The sequence below is a fragment of the Trypanosoma brucei genome, chromosome 10, assembly GCF_000002445.2.
Source record: "Trypanosoma brucei brucei TREU927 chromosome 10, whole genome shotgun sequence".
NCBI classification, from domain to species: domain Eukaryota; phylum Euglenozoa; class Kinetoplastea; order Trypanosomatida; family Trypanosomatidae; genus Trypanosoma; species Trypanosoma brucei.
In genome coordinates this window covers 3,970,274-3,993,874 of record NC_007283.1, presented here as the reverse complement: position 1 = coordinate 3,993,874, position 23,601 = coordinate 3,970,274, and the positions used below count along the sequence as shown (strand labels likewise).

The 23,601-nt window shown below is 40.3% G+C and overlaps 1 protein-coding gene and 4 pseudogenes across 1 annotated transcript, besides 8 other annotated features; all 5 read right to left on the bottom strand.

The window, feature by feature from the left end:
• Positions 1–58: part of a microsatellite that runs on past the window's edge.
• A 178-nt stretch (positions 59–236) lies between these two features.
• Positions 237–263: a sequence feature (AT_rich).
• A 62-nt stretch (positions 264–325) lies between these two features.
• Positions 326–1,747, bottom strand: Tb10.v4.0018 (annotated as a pseudogene).
• Positions 1,450–1,529: a microsatellite.
• Positions 1,748–3,782: 2,035 nt separating the features above from the next.
• Positions 3,783–3,824: a sequence feature (AT_rich).
• Positions 3,825–3,941: 117 nt separating this feature from the next.
• Positions 3,942–4,035: a sequence feature (GA-rich).
• Positions 4,036–4,470: 435 nt separating this feature from the next.
• Positions 4,471–5,388, bottom strand: Tb10.v4.0017 (hypothetical protein; the record flags this gene model as incomplete). The annotated part of the gene is made up of 1 exon (XM_822998.1): positions 4,471–5,388. One exon carries the CDS (start codon positions 5,386–5,388, stop codon positions 4,471–4,473), a length of 918 nt encoding a protein of 305 aa, XP_828091.1.
• Positions 5,389–7,344: 1,956 nt separating this feature from the next.
• Positions 7,345–7,387: a sequence feature (AT_rich).
• A 6,861-nt stretch (positions 7,388–14,248) lies between these two features.
• On the bottom strand, positions 14,249–14,932 carry Tb10.v4.0016 (annotated as a pseudogene).
• Positions 14,933–15,395: 463 nt separating this feature from the next.
• Positions 15,396–15,439: a sequence feature (AT_rich).
• A 1,447-nt stretch (positions 15,440–16,886) lies between these two features.
• Positions 16,887–16,941: a sequence feature (AT_rich).
• Positions 16,942–17,152: 211 nt separating this feature from the next.
• Tb10.v4.0015 lies at positions 17,153–18,547 on the bottom strand (annotated as a pseudogene).
• Positions 18,548–20,502: 1,955 nt separating this feature from the next.
• Positions 20,503–21,906, bottom strand: Tb10.v4.0014 (annotated as a pseudogene).
• Between the last annotated feature and the right edge of the window lie 1,695 nt (positions 21,907–23,601).

The following is a 23,601-nucleotide window of genomic DNA, read 5'->3' as shown; positions in this document are numbered from 1 at the left end:
ATTATTATTATTATTATTATTATTATTATTATTATTATTATTATTATTATTATTATTATTCCTACTATTATTATGCAATCACCATCATAACACTAACTATTAATATCAATAAAATAGACAGAATAATAAAGTTTTAACACCCGGTTATCCTACAACATTACGCTCATAAAAAATTATCGTAGAAAATACCATATTAATTGATTCATCATCAGTTTTCGCATTTTCATCAAAAGGTGTTATAATATATTAAATTTAATAAAATTGAGTAACAATCCTTAGCATGATAAAACACTTAAGTTTTGCATCCTAAAAGCAAAATAGTGCGTTAGTCACAACGGAAGTACTCGCCATGGTATTTTGTATCTTGATTTGCTTCCTTTTTTGTGTACAATCCGGATAATTTACGCACTTTTCATTGTCGCCTTCGCCGTCCCATTTTCAGCCTTCTTTGCACTCGGCTCCTGTCCATTTTTTTGCAAGTTTCGTCTGTTTCTTGTGTTTTGGGGGTGTCCGCTTTTTCTTTCTTTTGTCTTGCAGCCGTCAGCTGCTTGGACAATTCTGCCAGCTGAATTCTTGTTTTGTTGTGTCCTAAAAGATATCCTGTCCTTCTCTCAGCTGCTGAACTTATGTCGGATATTGCCGTTTCTACACTGTTACCGTTCTTTACCATGTAAATTTTTGTTTTTAGGATTTTTTCTCGAATGTTTTTGCCTCTGTTGTTGTCTTTTGCTGGTATTGCCGTGAGAATAGCCTCCGCCTGCTTGGCATCTTCTCCGTCACGCAGGTCTGGCTTTGCTGTTTTGATCATGTTTGCTAGTTGTGTTGCTACTGAACCATCGTTTACAAGGCCCTCTATAACGCCGGTGTGCTATGAGCCGCAGGAAATCGGCACCGCCGCTTTGAGGTCTGCTACAGCATTGTACAGGTGCTGAGCGGCTGTTTCGGCTTGTGCGATTCTGCCTGCAGTAGCTATGTTGTCTAGGCCTGTTATCGTTGCTTCGATGGCTGTTGTGTGCGCCGTGACTGACAGTAGTCCGCCTCCTAATAGGTGCGGTCCCTTGCGCTGAAATAGATCGCCTGCGGCTGGGTTATCGGTGTCTGCTTTGTGTAGCAAAATGCATTTGGTCGGTGAGCTGTGCTTAGCTGTGCCGGCTTTAACTTCACTGAAGCCTTTGTCTGTGAATTTTGCGTCATTGTACGCGAGTGGCGCAGCGGCTAAATCGGGGCTTAGAGTCGCGCAGCCGACTCCGTCGACTGTCGTGTCCGTCTGTGCGTTGTCGCCGTCTTGTGCTAGACAGTATCCGTTGCTCCCTCCACCAGTTGACATGCTATTTAGAAGATGTACGAGCTCGCTGATCCGTCCAGCTTGAAGTGCTCCTAAAGCTGCGGATTTTATCGCTTTTTCTTGGATGTTCCACGCTTGCTCAGTTGCGTCTTCTATGCATTTGTCTGCTGCCGCTGCGGTTGCTGCTGCCACCATGCTGATGTGGGCGTCCGTCTGTGCTTCCGCCGCCGCCGCTGCCGCTACCTTGGCTTTGAGCGCTGCTTGTAAGGCTGTATTTTGTTCGTTTGCTTTTTGTAATGCATATGCTGGTATTTTTCTTAAAAAATTTGCTATTTTGCAAAGTTTTGTGAGCTCATTCCATTTTAGGGCCTCTTTAGCAGCATCGCTTTTTCTTGCAGTTTGGAGCACGAGCACAGTGGCTATGTACAACAGAAGTCGGGCTGTACTTAATTGTATAGCCATCTTCCGTCACTGACTTTTACTTGCTTTAACTTGTCGCGATGACGTTGAGGATTCAGAGAACAGTACGTTTTGTCTTAGTCTTTGCACATGACATTTCCAGCAAATTTTATTTTTAAGGTCTAATAAGCATGGTGCCGTCTAGTTATTTTCAAAAATACGAACCTTTCACCTCCGGAACAACTTTTCCTTGCATTTCCCTTTTTCTTTCTCTACTCTCTCGGTCCTCTGTAAATTAAACTTCTTTAATTTTCCATACTTAAACGCCATATCACTGTTTAAATATTTCGACTAATTATCATGTTCTTAGTACAAATTTTTCAACTATATTAGCTGTATAATTTAGCTATTACTGACGGAAATGCCCTTTATTTCAAGTTAGTTCTATTGCTGTTTTCTTTCTCACATAGAGTTTGCTTGCTGTGACTTTGTAAACTCTCGCAGTTATCTATAATTCATAGATTGTTAGAGTTTATGAACTTCATGTGGATTTACATAGTATTAATGTAGAAAGTGATATTGCTTCTATACTTCTATTTCAATATGCGTTTTTTACCGCTGAGCCAATCGATGACAGGTGACATATTGTTTTTTATTAAAAGTACCAATATACCTCTACTAATAAAAATTCAGTCTGTCTTTGACTTCACTTCCCATCTGTTATATTTACATCTATACTCCTGCATTCAAGGCCTCTCGTCTGTCCAAATTTCTGATAAACCTCCTAAATATTAAAATTTTTACCTTTATGGTTTTTATTGGGTTATATGTTGTGAAAATTTATCCATGACTGCCGCTAGTGGAATAGAAAAGTATCGGTCTCTTTTTTGATAGACGCTATTGTTTTCTTTCTTCTGGTTGAGATTGTGTTGCTCTTCAGTTAGCTGCCGTTTTGCACTGTATAATTGTAATGCAGAAAGTTCATTAGTTACTGATTTTCTCTTGTTGATGCGATTTGTTAGTTTCGCATCCGCGACATCTCTTATGTTTATTATTCGCCCCTTGAAAGTAAAAATTATCTGTCCAGTAAACCAATACGGAATTGGAGGACTGTCATTACAAACTTTCAGTACTTCATAAACCTCTTACAACGGCAGACAAATGGGGTACTTTAAGCAATTTCCGTTTTATATTTTCATTTTTATGACTGCAGTAATTCCAAAGTGGTCACTTCTTTAAAAATATGGTATTGAGAATATTTCATTATTTCAAACAAATGTTAGAGATGATTACTATGTATGACGAGAACAAGACATCGATATTACCACACTCATAAAAAATCCCTTCTTACTCCTTTTGCTACTGTTTTTCCTCTAGAGCTAGCCATAAGTTTCCAGTATTATCATAAAATGAGAGTCGCTTTTATCAAAGTTTCAGCAGTATATACCCATATTTGCGTAAAATGCAGCGTGCCATCGGTTAATCCACTTCATGTATTATTTTCCTCTCAGGTTCTCAGTCGCACATCCTGTCTATGAATGGTGTATTTCATTTCCCTTATCGTGCCCGGCATTGATACCACGAAACACTTAGCTACTCTACTTCGATTGCACACTAGCTTTAGTGTATTCAGAATTGTCTACCCAACATTTCCTTTTTTATGATGATACCAACAGTCGCATTTGCGTATTCAACTGCGCGTATTCCACCTCTTAGTTTATCCCATTAATTTATATACTCACTTAATTCCATTTAACAATACTGTCAATTTTATGTGCTTCTATTTTTTCCCGTCCAGTTAGACTTAGGCACGCTGGCCTTAGAGTATTAATACATTCACACACATAACATTCACCTACTAGTATCATCATTATTACTATTATAACATTAACTAATATCGACAAAATGAATAAATTCAAATAGAAAAACATTTTCATACACTATTACCATACTACGTTGAACGTGTAGGTAAAAACCATGTATATTTCACAAAAATATCAAAAAACGTTTTACTCATTTTCACATTTTCATCATAAATGTGGTAAAATTTATGATTTTTTAGCGTATTTCAGAAAAATTTAGAAAATTTCCTCTAAACATATAATTTAATAAAATTGAGTAAAAATATCAATAATAAAATGCTACCAAACACATAAAGTTAGCAGATATCAGAGCCAATCTCTTATCGACAAGAATACTGGAATCTTTGCAAGCATTATTTTCCATCCCATTTGCATCCATCTTTGTAGTGTTTTTGCTCTTTCCCTTTGCATTTCTCTTCTTTCTTTTCCTCTTTCCCTGCTGCTCCTTCTCCTGTTCCTGTTTCTGTGTTTGTTTATCCTTCTTCCTTTTTCGGTTTGCAGAAATCCCCTTCGTTTGTCTCAGTACTGTTCCATTTACAACCATCGCCGTCTTTGCAGTCTGCCTTTTTGTTTTTGGTCTGACAGGTTTGAGAGGCTGATTTTGTCGCCGTTGTAGTCGCTGCGGATTTCTCAGCGAGTTGTTTTTTCAACTGGTGTTTCTTCAGATATGCAAATGCTTTGGAAATTTTAACATTTGGCTACAATCTGCTGCAGTTCCATGGGTTCGCTTCCTGCCTCAACAGTGATCTTTATTTTGATAGTTTTTGCATTATCAATGAAATTGGTTTTGAAGTCTGCGCCAGAGTTGTAAATCCTGTCCATTTCTGCGTCTAGTTTAGAGTTACTTGCTTCGGTTCCTGCTTTGCCGAGTTTTTCTATCGGGTCTAATAATGCCGCGTCGACGCCGGCTTTCCTCGCTAGTGTCTATATTTGAGCTAACGTTATATCCGTTAGTTTCAGTGGCTTGTTTGCAAACGCTTCTTTGAGCTTTTTGTATACTGCCAGCAGCTTGGCTTTGTTTTGGTGGGTTGGGTTGGCGGCTGCGGCGTCATCTTGAGGATAGTCGGTATCGGTTGTTGGTAGCGTAGTTGCTGCTTCACGGTCCTTCGTTGCTGCTGTCGCTTGAGATATGCTGGTTATCTTGACGTGTGTGCCGCAGCCTGTTGTGCAGCTGCAGCAGCCGGCTATGTTTTGCACGCCGGTCCAAGATTTGCTGCTGTCGCCGGCTTTCAGTTCTGCTTTTCCGCCTGTTATAAGTGCTGGTACTGTGAGACGGTCGACTGCTTTTGCTTTTGTAAATTTGTTGATCTTCGCTCTGACTGCCGCTTTCGTTGCTCCTGCTGGCGTCGGTCTGCTGCAGATGCTGTCTCCTGTCTGTTTAATCGCTAGGTGTAATGAGCAGGGGTTTGCGTCCATGGCGTTGCTGCTGTGCTGGCCGTTGCCTAACGTTGGCACGCTGTCCGCCGCAACTACCTCTGCATTGTCATATAGTTTGAGTCGCGCCCGAAGATACTTTAACGGCCACTGTGTTGCTGTCAAGAAATCGACCAGCTTTTGTCCCTTTTTTACAAGCATCTGCTTCGCAGCGATAGAGAGTATTTGGCGTGTTTTGGACGGCCCAGTTGCCGCTTCGTGTTCCGCCGGTAGGTTCAATATCGCCGCTAGCCTGGTGTCCTCTTTGATCCGCTCCGTGCGTTCTGTTCTTTCGTCTTCGATTGTCTCAATCATCACCTTGACGTAGGCTCTCTCGTGACACCAAGTCGTGGCGTCGTTGCCCATCGTTGTAGGGTCAGCTAGGCTGCCACTTGCTAGTAGTAGCACAACAACAAATTTGTCGCACATTGCAAGTTTTTTACTGGTACTTTTGCTTTTGATTGAACAAACTTGTAAGTCGTAGAGTTGCGGGTTTTTTTGATGTTCAGGACATTTAAAAGGGTTTGGTCTTTGTTTTAAATGATTTACATGTGAGGTTTCTTGCTTTTTTTTACGCACAACTACAGAAGCTGCCTTCACTGTCTGCTGCTGTCTACGAAAGGATATCGCTTGCCCTGCTGGCGGCTTTTGGCGCGTGTGTTTGTTGTGTTTGATCGTTTTGTCCAGCCGAACAGTACAAACTAGAGAACCCCATGAATGTGTATAGTCAAATATCTTGTTGAGTTGGGATGGTATCTGGACATGTATATAATTATTGTAATCATCGGTTAGGACTGAGGGTCATTTTTTTCATCTTCTGTTCTCAATGCCCAATTATTGATGTTATTCCAGCTATCACGAACGCACAAGAGTCATATATTGATTTTCTGACGTTCCGTTGTAAGGAATAATGTTTCTATAGATATTTTTACAAATGTTTTGGGTGTTCATTCCTCTTTTAATTTCTTGATTAGGTTTGTTAAACCTCTTTTTGCTGCCTGACATTCCATGTGATTTACAACGTAACACAAAGTTGTTCGTCTTCGGTGGAAAGTTATAAAAATCACGCTGTTAAACGACAATTTTCCACTTTATAAATCCAATATGCCTTGTTCTGTATTTATGTCTAAAAATGTGAAATTTATGGTCGTCATTGCTCTACGTCATCTATCAATTTTCCACTGTCTCTTTCCCTCGAAATATAATTTCAATCCTTCTTCTTACTGCCAAATTGGTTGACCTTTTCCTTCAGGTCTTTATATTCTGCTCTATAACGTTTGCGGTTAAAAAATTGAAAGTTGTGCTCTGTACGTAGCTACCTCTTCCTTTTATCTCCGTTAACACGCTTCGTCAGCTGTGAATCAACTTCTACTTTTACATAAATTACACTCCCTTAAAAGCTCTTATTGTCTGGAAAGCGTACAAATACCGAATTGGTAGAATATTGTAACTGATTGTTTCCACTTCATAGAGATCGTATGCCAAGCACACATCTTCTATTGAATGCAGTTTCTGTTTTTTTATTTTTAATTTACTTTACACACTAATATATTGTTAATCTTAGTTTAAAAATTAGCCTGACTATTTTTATTTTGTTTTACACATATGGTAGCTATTATTATCATATTTGATAAAAAGAGGACTTAAATATTATCCCACACTTACCCAATTCCTTCTTACAGCTCCAGGTTCTGTTTATTCACTGTTGGACATTAAGATACTCCATCAGATTAAAAGCTATAGATTCAATCATATCCGCCGTCGCATATATTCAGTTTTGAGTAATACAACACATAAATGGGCTCCTACTTTTCTTTTTTGATGTGTCATTATCATCTGCTGTACTTTCACACATTAATCCGCTTGACTCTACATGTCCCCTCCTTTTTATCTTCAGTCAATGCTTCTATGAATAACGTAGTGAAATATTTTGGCTTTACACTGCACTTTCTCCTTTTCTCATTGTCGTCTTCATCATGTCCTTTTCTATGATGCTGCCCATAATCATATGTGTACAAAACTGCGAATATACCATGTTCTTCCCTCTTCATTACTCTCTTTGTGGTTATGCTTTTCTTTGATGATATTCTTCGTTCTTTCATACTCCCTTACCTACCTTTACTCACCCATAGGTTTAACTGTTTCTTTTTTTTCCCACCAGATATTTACCATAAACACTTGTATAATATTAGTATATACACACTTACAACACTCTCCTATCACTACCTTGCTGTTACCATTGCTATTCGAACCATAATTAATATCTATAAAATAAATAAGATGAATAAATTAGAGTACCAGTCACTTTTCATACACTATTATACTACTACTTTACACCCATAGTCCAATATAATACAATTTTTACCAAATTTTCACATTTTCATCAATAAAAGTTAAATATATTAGAATAGTAAATTAATAAAAAAAAGAGCAAAATCTTTTAAAACTTTAAAGTTCTTGATTTTAAAAAAATAATAATCTTACATAGGCAGCAAAAATTAGAAAAAATTTCTTATTCTTTTTCATTGTGAAATTAATCTACATGTGCTTCATTAGCTGCTCTGCTACTTTCTATACTCTGCATATCTTTGGAAGATGTTTAAATAGCCATGAATCAGTCCTCGCTTCCTCCATTGATACTGTTCCTTTTTTGTCTCTACTAGGGAAAAAATTTCGAAATGGCGTTTTGTCCCCTCCATATTATGGAATGTCTGTAATACCAACGGCTGGGAAGATGGGGATGGGATATTCAGCTTTTCTGGCGATCTTCTCCCTTTTACTTCTTGATTGTATTTCCTTTTTTGTAAGAGGATAGAGTGGGTTCATTGTGGCCACTTATTTTAAAGATACCCATTAGGAATTGGGCCAGCTGCCACTGTTATATATTTTCTTTTCCTTCAGGCTCTCTATACCTTTTTTTCCTTAGTGGAAGTAATATCGGGCACACCAGTGGATGGGTTGGTGACTCCTCACATTTGACCTTCAGCAAGTTTTACACTGCTTCCTTCTTCGGCTTACCGTGTCTCTCTTGAAGATGCCTTGTCCGGTACTGCTTCTGTGTGCACCTCATTGGGCAGTACGGGCGTTGGGTCGTTTCCTGCATTGTAGGAGTTATTATTACCAATTCATCTTTCTTCTTCCTTTTAACAGTTGTGGCACCTTATGGTAGGTTCGTGTGTGCCACACCAGTGAGTGTTGTGTCTTGTATGCACTATCACACCTTGCACACACAAAATTTATTCCTTCTTCTAGTACTGTGTGCCTCCATATTTTTGGCCTTTTCTCGGTCTTTTCCAATCAATTGTTTCCCCTGCCTCTTGAAATGCCTTTTTTCTCACTAAATGATCTTACAAGGATCCTTTCCTGGCTCTTGAATGTTTTATTTGCTACCTTGAACTCAAAGACTCATTGTGTCTTGTTTTTTTCACGCATATGACAAAGAAGTCAACTCTAATGGTACTTCTTTCCACACATGGAGCATTTTTCTTTAAGTGGCTTTTCTTTCTCTTTGAAGTCTCCTGTAGTATTGTCTGACTTTGGAATGCATTTGTGTCTGGTCAGTTAAGTTTTACTCTTTAGAATTATTTTACACCTTTGACACTCCAGTTCTATCCTCCTTATTCTGTATCATCCATGCTATGATCTGCAGGTTGATTCTCATTTTTTGTCTTCTGTTTGCTGCTATTCAGGATGTTTTGTTAGCATATTCCTTTTTAACCATCCATACAACACATATTTCATATGGAACCATCGACACCCTAGCTTTTCTTTTTCCTCATCTGCCTCTTCTTTTATGCTCCTTTTCTGTTGATTCCCAACCTGCGATATCATTTCCTTGTATGTGTGACCATGTGCTCCACTAGTAAACCACTTCTCCCAAAATTCATTTCACAAACATGGCAGTCTTAGTTACCTTTATATGCCTTAACTGCCAATTTTGCAATCTTTGTCATTTCCAGTGCTCTTTCCTTTTCTGAACCGTGTTTCTTTATCAGGCAAACTACTCTAGTTTGACGACGTGCACGCACCACGTTGCACAACGGGGATATTATGGGCTCATTTTGTCTTACCAATACCTGTGATGACTGTGTTTCCGTATTATCGTTCTGTGTACTTCTCGCTTTCCCATTAACAGCTGTATCCAGTTCCACATAGTCACCACGACGCTATCTACAATCAGGCCACTCTGTTGTTTTTGTGAACACATGATGTAGCCATCCGAATTGTTTCAAGGTGCCTGTTATAAATTGCGTTTGTAATGATTTCCTCTATCCTGTCCATTTTGAACTTTGTTATGAGTAGGTTTAATATGGTTGAGTGGAGCACTGTGGTGTGTTTGTAATGTTTTTCCCTCTTAGAATTCATTGTCCCCTTCTCGATGGATTTGCCTTTCTATACATGTGACTATGTCCGTGATCCATGCTGGATATGCCCTTAGCATTTTATCGTCTTTCTCTGCTTCTTTGTCAACTGCTTCATTTCTTGGGACCCTGCAGTGTGAGAATACAAACTGGAAGTTGACCGCTACTCTTAGCCTCACAATATGAAGAATTAATGTTCACATTCGTTTCAGTATCGATTCTGTTACTACTCCATGTTCAGTTTTAAGCTTCATTAAGAGCAACAATGAGTCTGTGAATATAGCTACTTTTGTTTTTGTGCTTTTTCATTGTCCTCAATATCTTTACGAGCCGTTTGAGATCTGCCTCTATTGCTATACTCTCCGCCCTACAGCTGCATGCCACCGATCCAGCACCCATATGTACTTTCCTAATTTTTCCCATTGAGTGTGACATTATCGTTCCTGCACCTGAGCAGACATCTAACACTACCTATTCATCTGTCCATACTTGATAGTAATAGTTTTTAAAACACTTTACCTACTTCATTGTTTGTAGTTTCTTATCTTTGTCTTATGCGTCATCTTTTAGGCCCCTGGTGGCTTGATGTTAAAATGTACTCACTTTTCCATTTTAAGCACAGTTGTATCTTGTGGTTTTCGTGTTTTTTCTGTTTCGCCATATATATGTATTACACTTTCCTTTTGTATGTGAATTGGATGTTCTGGTGGGAACATTTTATTCGCCGCTTTTTTATCGTACTTTGCTCCCCTGACTTTCAACCCTCAGATAGTATTCAATGGCTCTACAATGTGCTAATTCGTTATTTAGTGGCTTTAAACTAACATTTAAAAGAGCATTAAATCTGTTTGCTGATTTTGGTATCACTTCCACAATGTGAGCAGCATTTTATGTTGTTTTTTCAACTTTTCCCTTTCCGAAGGCGATACATTAAACGACCATGACACTATACAATAACTAAGTTCGACTGAACTAGAGATAAATAGAATGCTCTTATTGTCTTCCTACTTAGTTTCCATTCTGGCGAGACCACTGCCATAAGCTTCATTAGTCACATGTTTTCTGCTGTTTGTAGGAAGTGTGGATGTTTGCTTACTTCGTCCGTTATGTGGCTGTATTGTCAATCCTAGTTGCTTTGGAGTTCTATTTTCCTTTAAAGCTTTCCCCAACTTTTAGTCTTATCCGGTTTGTGTCCCTAGATACAAATAGCGTATACTCCCCTTTATCACTGGCATCTCCATGAAGTGCAACGCTGGCAACTTTTCTGTACAATTAAGTCCTATCTGTACTGTTTTCCTGATCTCTCGAATATTTTGGATGAGCACATTATTGTGAGGTAATCAGCAAACAATCCATACGCCAATCCTGGAATCATTTTAATTATTGAACTTAGCGAGTATGGGCTACTGCTACATTAAACAGTAGTAGGCCTAGCACTAACTGTTGGGGACGCCGCATTTTAGCTGTATTTTTTCTGACTTCGTGTTGTCGACTCTTACTCGTGCAGTCCTTAATTTATAAAAGCCGCGCTATCCAGGCAAACAGGTGCAACTTCATTCCGAATTCGTGTAGTGCCTTGTTTCTATATCGGTGATCTACAGAGTCAAATAATCTAGCATGATAAATAAATACTGCTGCTTCTTTTTTCTCCTGTTAATCTCTCTGTTACAGCTTGTTGTAGTGTCACTGGTTTGAATGATGCCATTTTTGTCGCAAGTTTATTATGCTTTAGCAGCGGAATAATTATAAAAGGTTTCCATTTTTCGGAAGTTAACTGTTTTTCACACTGCAGTTAAATAGTCTCAACAGCTCTTTGACCAATCGTTCCACGCTGTCTGAATTCTTCGCAATGAATTTCGTAGTATTCCGAAGCATTTACAGAGGAGAGCTCTTTTACTGCAGTTTCCAGTTCGGCTTCTGTAGTTGGTGTGAAAGTCCTTTTCCTGGCGATCGGAATTTGCATGTTCGGTGCTCCTAGTGTCTTTGTTGACCGCTCCATGTACATTGTTGCAAGCTTGTGTGCCTGCTGGCACTTAGTAAATGGATGTCCATCTACTACCATTACTGGCAATCTAAAACTAAGGGGAGTGTAAATGGACTTAACGATATTCCAGCTCACAGGATTTGTGACTTTCAATTTGAAGACCTTTTTCTTCCATCTCTAAAGGGTCGTGTCTGCAAGCACTTTTTTTCTTCTTCATATACCCGGTGCATCTCTCATGCTTTCGTCCAGACACTTCATTGTCTGCTTACCTATTTTGTCAATTCCTTCGTCTAGAAAGGCGGTTCTATACCCTTACCTTCCTTATGGTTTTCTTGGCTGCTTGTCTTATGCTTCTCCTGATGGCTTTATTTAGTGCATCGGCATCCTTTATTTTTCTCTTTAGTCTTGTTGAAAAGAACGTAACAATAACTTTTCGGATGTTTTTTCATCCCACTTTATTCCACACGTATAAAGCCTTGGCAGGTTTTGAAGATACAATCGCCTCTGTACCATCACCAAACAGAACATCAAAAGTGATTCAAAAAATGGTCGCTTTTAGGACTCAGTGTAATTTTCCAATTTAATACCTCACAGTCTGTTCATTGCGATGTCTGTTTAAGGCAATACAGCCGTTCCAGCCTGACGACGGGTTTCTTTTCTTGTGTTTGCTATCTTAGTATCGTTTTCGATACACAAATACACAATACATTCCCCTTTGCTGTTATTATTCTGCATTGGGTTCCATAACTCATGATGTGAGTTGAAATCTGCCCCTACTACCAGAGGTCTGCTTTTTACTGCTTATTGTTCCAACTATGTTTTTGAAACCATCGATTTTCTAGGAAAATAAACTTAAGTGACTGTAAAATTCACATCAGCCAAAAATTGTAGCATTGCTGTCACTATTTCTGGGACTCGTTTGCCAACTGACACACTTCTACTCCCACTCTATCTTTCACTAAAATTAAAACGCAACCCCTATGTGGTGTTTTTTCTAAACCTACATGCTGGTATCCATTATTTTAAGCACAGTAGATTCCACCGGGGCCACGCTCCTATCCTGCAATAGGCAGAAGACAAAATAATCCTCTTGAAGCCGCCTCTCCAAGGCAAGTCGTTTTACTTGAGGTTACACCCCAGTGTTCCACTTGACTCCTTGAATCATGGGAAGAGTATTCTTCTCAACGTCCAGTTAATAAGCAGCATGTTTCGCTTCACATGTAGCAAAGCACGCTTGCACACGCAGAGGAGCAGTATAATATATTTCTTCACCCCAGAGTTTGATGCTTCTGCTTGCTCCTTTTCTGGTAGCAGAAAACCTGTTTCCCGCTCCAATTCTGTTGGATCGTGTATAATGCTTGTATTTGGCTTACTCTTGGACGTAGTAATAGACCCTGGCACCATGATTAGGTGTTCGGCGTCACCAGTGAAATTCCCTTAATTTTAAAAATTAAGGAAGAATCCTTAAAAAACCATGAATTTATAGAAAATGTAAAACAGCAAGCTTACAAAAGAAACAGCCATCCTAACCAATTTCTTATATACAAAAACCGGAATCTTTGCATTTTTCCTTCCAATTTACATTTTTGTCATTTTCACAAGCGGTTTTATCGGTTCCGTGTTTTGCACACCCACTTGCGGTTGATGGCCCTTCTGTTGCTTGGGTTGCTTGCACAACCGATTTTTTTGGATTTTTTTCGCATTTGTTAGTTGTAGAGTTATTTTTGCATCCCGCGTCTGGTTTACATTCATCCGGGTTTGTTATCGTTGGGCAGTATTTTTCTTGCTGCGGCTTGGGGTTAGCTGTGTTTGTTGTGCTAGCTGGGGCATGTGAATAGGCTGGGCTGGGCCGTCTGTTTGCGTGAGTTGCTATCTTAGACACTAGTCTCTTTAGCCGTTCGAGTTCTTCCGTTGCTAGCTTGTTAGCTGCGTTTCGTTGCTCTCTTTGTTGTAGCCACTGCGCTATCGTTTTTATTTTTACCAACTAGGGTATTTTGTTAAATTCCACAACGTCCCCGGTCGCTGCGTTTTGGTACTTTATGCACGCACCGGTATTTGATGCGTCACATGTGGCCGTCGCTTCGCCTAGCATGGCGGTCGTCGAAGTGGCTGTCAGCTTGTTTTCGATGTTCTCCACCGCCGCCGTGAGTTTGTGATTCGTGATAGTATTGGTGGTTCTTTGCAGGCGCATTTTTCGTAGTATGTTGTAAGTGGCCACCTGTGGTTCATTGCTGGCCGACCAGGTTAGATGGGTGCACCACCCGATACATGTTTTTTTTGGTTTTTAGGTGTGGTACTACACAGAAGCAGAAAAGAGTACCGAGTGTTGTTTTCGCTGCTGCTGTTGCTCCGCTGTTACACGCAGCGTCGTATGTTTGTGCCATGCTTGTGAGTGCCTTTGCGCTGTCAACGGGTTCGTTGCCTGTTAGTGCTTCTCTCAGCTCTTTTATCATGGCTTCTTCTGTTTTGATCTCTTCTTTGTTTGCCGCCGCTGAGTAGACGTCGAATGCTGCATCTGCCATTTGGCTGACGTCGACACTAGTTTCTCGTAGTTGGCTCGCGTCGGCTGCGTATAGTACGTGATATTTCTTTATTTTGTCTGCCGCCCCTTTGATGTTGGCAACCATAGCTGCAGCCGTCCACGTCGATCATTTTTCTTTCCAGTCTGTGTTGAGGTTTGCCGGTTGGTCGATGCTGCCGCTGTTGCAATAGCTGCATTATTTTTTGCTGCTACTAGGGTTTTTGTTGTCTCTGATGGCAATTCACTGCTTCGAACTCACTCGTGCTTCGATCTTCAACGCTGCTGATTCCGCTACTATTGGGTCATATGCTGAGTCTAGAGCTTAATCTGAAGCGAGTTCAGAGGCGAGGTCTGCAAGCTCTTTGTACCACGGTATTACGTTCAAATCTGTTTTTGTCGTTGTTTCAGCGTGCTATACCAGAAGCATACACTACTGTCTTGTGCCCCTTTACAACCTGTTGCAAGGAATTTTCCAATGTACGCGCCTGTCGCCGTGATTGTAACTGACGACGCTATTGTGGTTAGTGCTTGCTCTACGGCCGCTGCTGTCAGCTTTGTTAGTTTCTGGGCGCCACACATTTTGATTAGATCTTGTATCTTCGTTGGAACTTTCCCCGCACTTGTCGGATATGCCACAGTCGCCGCCGTTTCGGACCAGCATGTGTCTTGCACAGCACTTCCCGTTGTCCTGTTGGCACATACACAAAGAGCTACGGCCACTAGATTTTTCCCTGTGTTATTGGCTACGTTGGTGTTTTTGCAGCCGGTGACCCTGTTGGCATTTGTGTTCCCTCCAGTGAGGATCACCTCGGCTTCTACAAGGTCCACCCATAACCTCCCCTCTTTTTTTCCTATAAAGGCCGTGGACATTCCGTTCTTTATTTTATCCGGAGTTACCTTCCTTTCTTTTCTGTTTTGAACCCCTAGTTTTTCGTGCAAGGTTGTGGCCCTCCTTGTTATTTTTCCTACTGTTCGCCTGCGTGCTTGCAGTTCGTCGGCTTTGAAGTCATCCGCTTTGAGCGTTTTTAGCTTGTGTGGTATGCCAGCTTCTTTCCCCACTCTCTGGACTGCTGGTGCCCAGCGTTCCCACATTTTTTTAAAGCGGCATTTTATGCGTGCTTAGGTAGTAGCGTTAACTGCCATTTGTCTGTCTGTCCTTCTTGAAGGAATGTTGCGCTCCACGATGGCTCCGCGAGGGTCAAGTTTATCTCAGTTATGCTGTTGTAAATCCCGTCGTCGTCCAAGTCAGCTGCTTCGGTAGTGAATGTCGTTGAGGTCCACCGTAGCACAGTGCACATGGCACCGAACTCCCGCCGGTTGGCGCCTGTACCAATGACAGGTTCTGCTCCTTGATTGCCCGTTATTATGGCGGCGGCCATTGCAAAGACGGCATGAGTTATCGGCATCCCCTGCTACTGGGGTTACTGGAGTCGGCGTTGCCTTTTGTTGAACCTGAAGTAGGACAGACGGAAATAGAGATCAGTAACGGTTGGGTTTTGTGATGTCGCGGCTTTTATAGCGGCTATGGCTTCGCTTTCGTTTCCGCTGAAGGTGTGTACCCTTTTGAAACAAAAATAATAAAATTATTATTTTTGGTATTTTTTAAATTTTTAAGTGGTTTTAACTATTGAATAGTCACTGTCTTGTACACCTCTAGTTTTTTATCTTCGCACCTGTGGTTGTTGTGTTTTGCATCGAGTTTTGTTGAGTTGTTAGCAAACCAATCAATGACCATGATTAGTTTGCTCATCATACGTAAAGTCTGATACTAGCTTCTGAGTGGGCAACAGCCAAATATCAGTAAATTTGCCGATGCACCGGTTAGGTTTGTTCTGCCGTTGTTGGTTTTCTCCGATTGTTTGCGTCGAAGTGCTTGTTTCACTAGGTGCTAAAGTTTCTGTGTTCTGCAATCTCCATGGTTGCTATCTTTCCGGTGCTTTGTCCGAGTACGGAGAAAATGCTTCAATTTTTAAAGCACGGCTCATTTGCTTTGATTTCCACACTCTATGTGTTAGCGTCGCCATTTAGCTGCTTTCAGGTCTTGTTTTTTAAAAAAATTTTGTAAAATGAAAATCTTCAAATTGGAACTAAATATTCACTAGAATTGTGTATCCTAGGGTGATTTTTGGTACGTGATGTATTTGCTGCCACAGTCTAATAAGCCAACTTATTTATTTTTTTTACTAATTTTACAATTTAATGTGTATTTTTCACACCTTTGCGTAGATACACTCTAAAAAACGACAACTTTTACACCTATTGCTTTTGTGTATTTGCCTGATTTAATGTTCCACTGAGAGTCGCTGCTTCTACACCATCTTGTGATGCATAGCTATTTCATTGATGATTGTTTTTTTGATGTTTTGGTTATTCTTCCGCTTGTTACTACTACTTGTAAATTTGATGCTAATTTTGTGACTGTTTTCGAGGTTGTATGGACACATCAGTTTCTATTTTACACGCTTCTCCTTTTAACTTTTTTGATTCTTCTGAGAGACACACTTTTAGACCACTTGCACCCATATATCAGCTGAGGTTTCCGTTTTGGGTTCTTGTTTGTCTACGGCAATGCCTTCCATTGATATAATGCATCTAACGAAGATTTTGTGGCAGCACAATAGAAATTATGCACATGGCCGTCTTCTCCATTTGTTTCTTCCTTGTGTTAGTTCGAACGAATAGATTTTGGCTCTAAACGGAACTCTGTTCCAACTGATGTCCGCCTCCATCATATCCTGTATGATTATTCCAATCTTAACGCTTGTGTATAAACTTCACATATTTCATCTGACTCTTTCATACTCACTAACTCACTCTTTTTTCCTTTTCTACTATTAAGTGCTTTTATTTTGGCAGTCTAGTTAGGCATCAAATAACTCTTATTGTATTAGTATACACATACTCACAACCCTCTCGTATCATTATCATAAACTACTCCACATCTCTCTTAATATCCATATAATAAACAAAATAAACAAAATTAGAATACCACCCAATTGTAATACCCTATCACAATATTACTTTATACTCATATCATATCATACACATTTTACTTAGATTCTAAATATATATATATATTATTATTTTTTGTTTCTTAAAAATTTATACATTTTTATCAAAAGGTGTTAAAATATGTAAAATTCTCTCAAAAATGAAAATTTTTAAAATTTTCATGAAAATAAGCAAAAATCCTTATAATCCTTAAAATGCTACCATACTCACAAAAGCTGCAGAAAAAAGAGAAAATTTCTTATTTTTACGAAAAAAACTGCAGTCCTTTCAAAAATTATTCTCCCATTTGCATTCAGGGGCCTTGGCGCATTCGGTTCCAATTTCCTTTGCATTTCTCTGTTGTAGATGCTTTCCCTGCACCTGCTTGTTCTCCTGTTTCTGCACTTGTATAAGTCTTTACTTTACTTTCATCTGGTTAGCATTTATCCTTGTTGTCGGCCCCTTAATGCCATTTGCAGCCTGCTTCACCACGGGTTTTGTTGCTGCGGTGCTCTAGGCAGACGCTTCCTGATGTGCCACTTTGAGTTGTATGCTGCTTTGTTAGCGCTGATGTTTGCTCGCCACATTTATCTCGTTTTCCAATGCTGCGGATTGGTCAGCTAGTCTCTTGGGGGCTACCTGTTTTGATTTGATGTTGTCATTGTGTTTGATTCTGCCGCGTAATGCTCTTCCTAGCGCTGCAACACTGCTGATCCACGGCGTGCTGGCGTCCTTTACTACGGCGTGGGTTTTGAGGTTCGGCCATTTTATGCATCTGCCGTTGGCTTGTTGACCATCGCTGCTGGTTTCGAATGCTCCGAGGTACGTGTTTCCGGATTTGGTGGTTACGAGCCGGTTGATGTTGTTTAGTGTTCGACGTATCGTGCGGTATGTAGTTTTCTGTTTGTGATCGTCTGCGGTGCATTTTTGTGCTATTTCCTTTGCGGCGTTGTTTTTTGGCGCGCCATTGTCTTCCCAAACATTGGCGGCTGTTTGTCCATTGAAACAAATGTCTTCAATTTGGCCACTTTGCTCTCCCTGGCATATACAGCTCATTACCGCCAGCAATGTTTGAATTTTGCCGTTCGGCGTCGTTGTGCAGGCAGATTCTCGTGAGTTGATGGAAGCTGATCCGGCTCCGAACACCTGATCCCGCGTTGCGCCCGTTACCGTCGCTGATTTGTCTCCGACAAAGAGTTTTTTCATCTCCGTTGCGATATCTGTTGATTTTATCAGTCTGCTCGATGGTTCCTGTGCCTGTGCCAGTGTGGCTAACTCGACTGCTGTGTTGGATATCAGGGCCAGTTCTGCCTTGGCGAGCTGAAGTTGGGCGGGTGATAGCTGAGAGTAGTGCTTTTCTGTGGCTTTTGTATTCCCAGGAGTATCCTCGAGGCTCCTAATGGCTTCGCTCCAGTCATCCCACATTTTGTCCCAGTCTGCCTATGCTGCGCCTTTTTTTGGCCTTTCTGTCGCCCATTGATCTGGTGTTTTGCTGTCGGCGAATAACTGTTTCCATGAGCTGTCTGCGACGCTCATGTTACGCTTGATTATCTCCTTGTAGTCTCCTGTTTTGGTTGTGAGCGCCTCTGGAACATCTGGTGCGTTTTGTAACAAGCGCGCTAGCTCGCATAAGGCTCCGAAAACTTCGGTTTTTTGGCCGTTGTGGACATTTCCGGCCCTGACTGCTGCTGTAGCAACAGCAATCAGAACACCTATACAAAAATAATTCATATAGTTTTGTTTATCTTCTCTGTCTGTTTTGTCGCCCTGTTGTGGGTTGTGTTTGTTAAGGGTGTGGTAAGAAGATGGAAAGCGGTTGTTAACGATTTTTGGAATTCTGCTTTTTTCGGATTTGCACGTCTTGTTTCACACCTAAGAACAAATCCTACTAGTCAGTTATGGCATTTTTTTACATTTCTGCCACTGCAAAATTCAACAAAAAAATGCTCCTATTATTGCTGGCTGTGCTACCTTACTATTTTCGTACCGTTCGCTGCTAATTCTTACTTTCGAATGTACGCAAGATCTTTGATTCGGCTTCTGTATATGCGTATGTTTCCACTTCTGGTATTATTTTGCACACCGCTAGTGCACGATAAGCAATGCACAGTGCAAACTTCAGTATAGGTAAACTCATTTTCACATGAAACACGCTTCCGTTTCTGCTTTCCTGTCGTTGTGAAATTCTCTTTTCTGCTTTCTAGTTTCTTCTCTGTGCTTTCTTAAAAGCTCATGAATTAATGGCGATTCTATTGGTGAAAAAGTCTCTACCGATAAGCTGGAGTCCACTTTATTTCCTTAGGTAGTTTGTTTTCCCAATTTTGGCTTTATTTTCGTGTACTTTTCACCTTTAGATTTCAATCCAAACGATGTTTTTGCCTCCACACAGTTGCACTCCTACCGAATTCTTTGTCACTTAAAGATACAAAAGCCTCTAATGGAATTGAATGCTTATGAGAAATATCTGGAGCTTGGTGGGCTCTGACTTCTAGATTGGATCCACCAGTGTTGTATAGTTAGCTTGTTTTAAATCCACCAAATCATACATTTACGATTGCTTGTAACACTTTTGTATATTTAAGACTATAAAACATGATTTTCTTTTTTTATATAGTAGCTCTGAAAATGAAACTCGGCCTATTAATACCAGTAAATATCACCATTTTATATACATTGTGGTGCAATAGAGGTTATATTTCTTTATTATTTTAAGTTGTTTTTTCGCTTGATGCTAAAAGTTCTAAATTTACTACTATTGAGCGGTTTTGTCACATAATGTTGTGCAAACATCAGATGTTTGGATTAGATATACTTTCTTACTTCGATAATTTGAACCACAAAAAGTACTTTTATATGAGTTTCATGGCCTTTATCACTTTAATTATTTGTTACAGATTGATTTACATTCATTATAGCGCCTTGTATTTAAATTATACATTACTCGTTGAGTTATTTCGAGCATATAAGCCGTGCCGCACCTTTTCACATTCCACTCTCTATAACCGTTTTTTCGTGGTATATTGATTTTGTCTCCTCTACACACTGGACTTTGTATCTCTCTCATTACCCACTTCGTCATCTCTTTGTGTATAATGATACCCGGCGTAATGTTTTGTGTTTGAAGTTGCACATCTTCCACATACCCCTCTAACTTTCTCTTCTTCTTTTCATAATATTTCTTTTAATCTCAATCTATCATAGTAATCTACCTACACTTACTCTTGTTAAACACACTTGTTATTGTTTAAAGTTCTTTAATTTTTGCTCTCTAATCACTCTGCTACATTGCTCATTTTATAATATTAGTATATAGGTACTGACAACACTCTTCCATTATTATTATTATTAATCTAACAATTATCCATAAAATTAACAAAAAAGTAAAATAAGCAAAAAATAAAATTTTCATATCATATTAAACTTCAATTATTACCCATAAGGCAGTTTCACACCAAAGTTCAGATTTTAAATAATTTGTACATTTTCACTAAGAAGTATTAAAACATATCAAATTATCTTAAAATAGAAAGTTTTCATAAAATTGAGCAAATATCCTCAATATGCTAAAATGCTACCAAACTCACAGAAACAGAAACAATAATAGAAATTTTGTTATTTACAAGAAGACTGAAATCTTTGCATTCTGTTCCTTCCCATTTGCAATCCGGAGATTTGCAGTCTTTTTACTCTTTCTCTGCGCATTTCTCCTCTTTCTTGGCATCTCCACCTGTTGTTGTATCTCTTCCATCTTGCTTTGTCTGCTCTGAAACTTGTTTGTCGCTAGCTTGGCATGGGCCGTCATCATCCTTTTTGCCTCCCCATTTGCACTGCGCTTCTAAGCACTTTGTTTTGGACTTATTGTGCACCTCGCATGTTACTGTAGTTATGGGTGGCACTTTGGTGGGCAGCCCTGCCGGCAGCGGTCCATTCAGCTTTGCTTCGGCGCCGCTCAACTTTATTGCCTCTTCTGCCGCCGTTGCCTCGAGATTTATTAGAGAATTCAGGTGGTCGGCCAGTGCTTTTTTGGTTTCTCTTTCTTCCAGGTCATTTGCTAGCTGCTGTAGGTCACCTACCCATGGTAGCTTGCTGAATGCTGTGCTGCCAGCTGCGTTGTAGCCGGTGAACTTGACACCTATGCCGTTCCCTGAGCTGCCGTTGCAGGCGCCGGTTAGTCGTGCGCCTAGATAACCGTCGGTGTTGTCGGAGTGTATGAGGCCGTTTAGAGCTGCTACCGCTGCTTTCAGGTCGCTGCTTCGTACCGGGGCTGTGCTTGGTAATGGGCATGTCTGCGTCATGTTTTTGATGTCTCTGTCCGGCGCCTTGTTCGCTGTTGACTGCCATCCTTCGGTTCCTGTCCCTTTTGGTGTGCAAGCACCGTTTGTTGGGCCGTTGTCTGCTCCGCCTGTGTTCTTTAAGCATAAGCATACTAGCGCTGCCGTCGCCGTGGCCGCCTTTTTTTCGCCTTCCGCCGCTTCGCACACCGTCGCCCTTGGCGTTGACCCCGTGTCCCCTCCGAAAGCTGCGGCGCGCGTTGCCGTTTTGGCTGTTAGTTTGTCGCCCCCGAAAGTTGCTTTTTTTATCTTGTTTAGTGCGTTTTCCGAAGTTAGAGCTGCCGCGCTGCTCGAGAGTTTTGGGAATGCCGTTTTGAGTGCCAGTGCGCGTGCTGCGATTTGCTGCATTTTTATCGACGCTAGCTGCTTCTGCACGCCGGTTAGCTCGGCCGCTTTCAGGGTTGCCAGTTTCCCTTGCAAAGGCTTTGCAGCGACCTCTTTGGCGGCTTCCAGCCAGTCCCCCCAGTAGTCGGCATATCCCGCTGTTGCCTTCCCAGCTTCTGCTGGTGTTAAATGAGTTTTCTGTTTCGAGGCGTCTTTGTAAAACATATTTTGCCAGTCATCAGGTGCTGTGCTGAGGTTGAGTGCCTGAATTAATTTATAGTCTTCGGATTTTAGTTGGGGTACTTCCGGTACCTCCACTGTTGACCCCGCCATCGATACAAAAACACAAAGGGAAGCATGCTCTCGTCTGTTGACGCCGTCCGCGAGGGTTGCTGTTGCGCGTTTTGTTGCTAGCGATAGCAAGAGCAATGCCATCGCTCCGAACTGAGTCGGGTGCATCCACATGTCAACTAATTGTTGTTCTTCAAAAATATTGCAAATGGTTAGCGCCGTTTTGTTGTGACAGCTTGCCGTTTTTGAGTTTCTCAGCCTGCAACGTGTTAGGGTTGTGCCGATTTCGTGGCTGCATGTCCAGTTGCGTGCGTTAGCGGGCGGCAGCTGAACTCCTGCCAGAATCGCGTTATTCTTATTTGTGTTGGGCCAGATATTTGTTCTGCCGTTGTATTCTCAAATATTTTCATTAACCATTTGTATTCCTCCTCTGAAATGCGGTGTAAAACAATAAGGTTAGGATTACTTGCTAAAAACCTGTCTAGTGGCCTTTTCACATGCATCACATAATGACAATCTTGCATACCCACAGTCAATAAACCTTCAAGTTTCATTTTGTGCCTTATTACTTCCCCAACCATAATATCCTCGTTCAATGCGGCATAATCTATGTATTTGTCAAAGTTTCGAAAACTGACTCTACTGGATAATAGCTTGGAAACATTTGAATAGACAACTATTGATTCCACGACATCTCTTTAAAGCGTATTGGCGTAGCCAACAAAATAACACGTCAGCTTGCCAATATACTCGTCAAGTTCGCCCAATGCTCTCCCCATATTCAGCTTCTCTATTGAAAGCAGCTCTAGATATTTTAGATACAATGGCACTCTCATAAATATATCGTTATCTGCTTTTATTATATAGGGATTAGTTTTCTTGAATATCTCTACTGAAAATTTGAACCACAAATACGTTTTTCTACTCATCGTGAGTTCTGCTTCCCAACCCCAATTACCAGCTTCTCCCACTTTCTTATTTGTTGTAGGGTCGACATCGCAAACGGGTAAAATAATAATATCCTGATTTACATAACCCTCTGTTGCAGCAATTTCTCTGAGTTTGCAATTGTTATTTGTATGAGGTGAAAGTGCATATACTACAAGCAACTTCCCTGTAAAATTATTTGACTTTCTTGCCACTTCAGGATAACTCCAACAAGTTTCTCTTTGAATATTCCTTCTTCTAAAATCTCGTTATTATCTATTAAAGGTATTAGAGCTACAACCAAATAATCTTTGCTTTTCCAAATCCTCCTTACATCCTGCGTAACAAATCTCATATAGTCATTTTCTATTATTTCAAGTGAAATAGGATAATCCTCACAAAACAAGTTATATAGTGACGCAAATAAATTAATCCCCATAAAAATAAAAGAAAAGAAAGCGATTATTGCGTAAATGCTCTCTATATACTTCATAAGACTTTATTGTCATACTAAGGCGAGCTTATTATCAGTTAGAAAATCACATAAAACATTAAGGAAAGAAGTCAGTGGGAGCAACTAAGATGTATAGTAGGGTAAAAATGTTTGCAAATATAAGTAATGACTTTTTGTTGATATGATGTAACTGTTTAAGGCTGCACACTAAATAATGACAGCTTATATTCCACCATGTATCAATTTTGTCGCCTAGAATATAACTTCAGTCACATATGGCACAGTCGCTGAATATAGAATTCCTCTTTAGACATTTACATGGTAATTTCAGTAGATAGTCTCGCTGTGTTATTCAAATATAGTGAGAAGTTTAATAGTTTCTATTTTACCTACCACATCCATCGGGAAGTTCCATGATACTGCCATCATCGGTGATTTTTTAACAGCTTCTACACCTG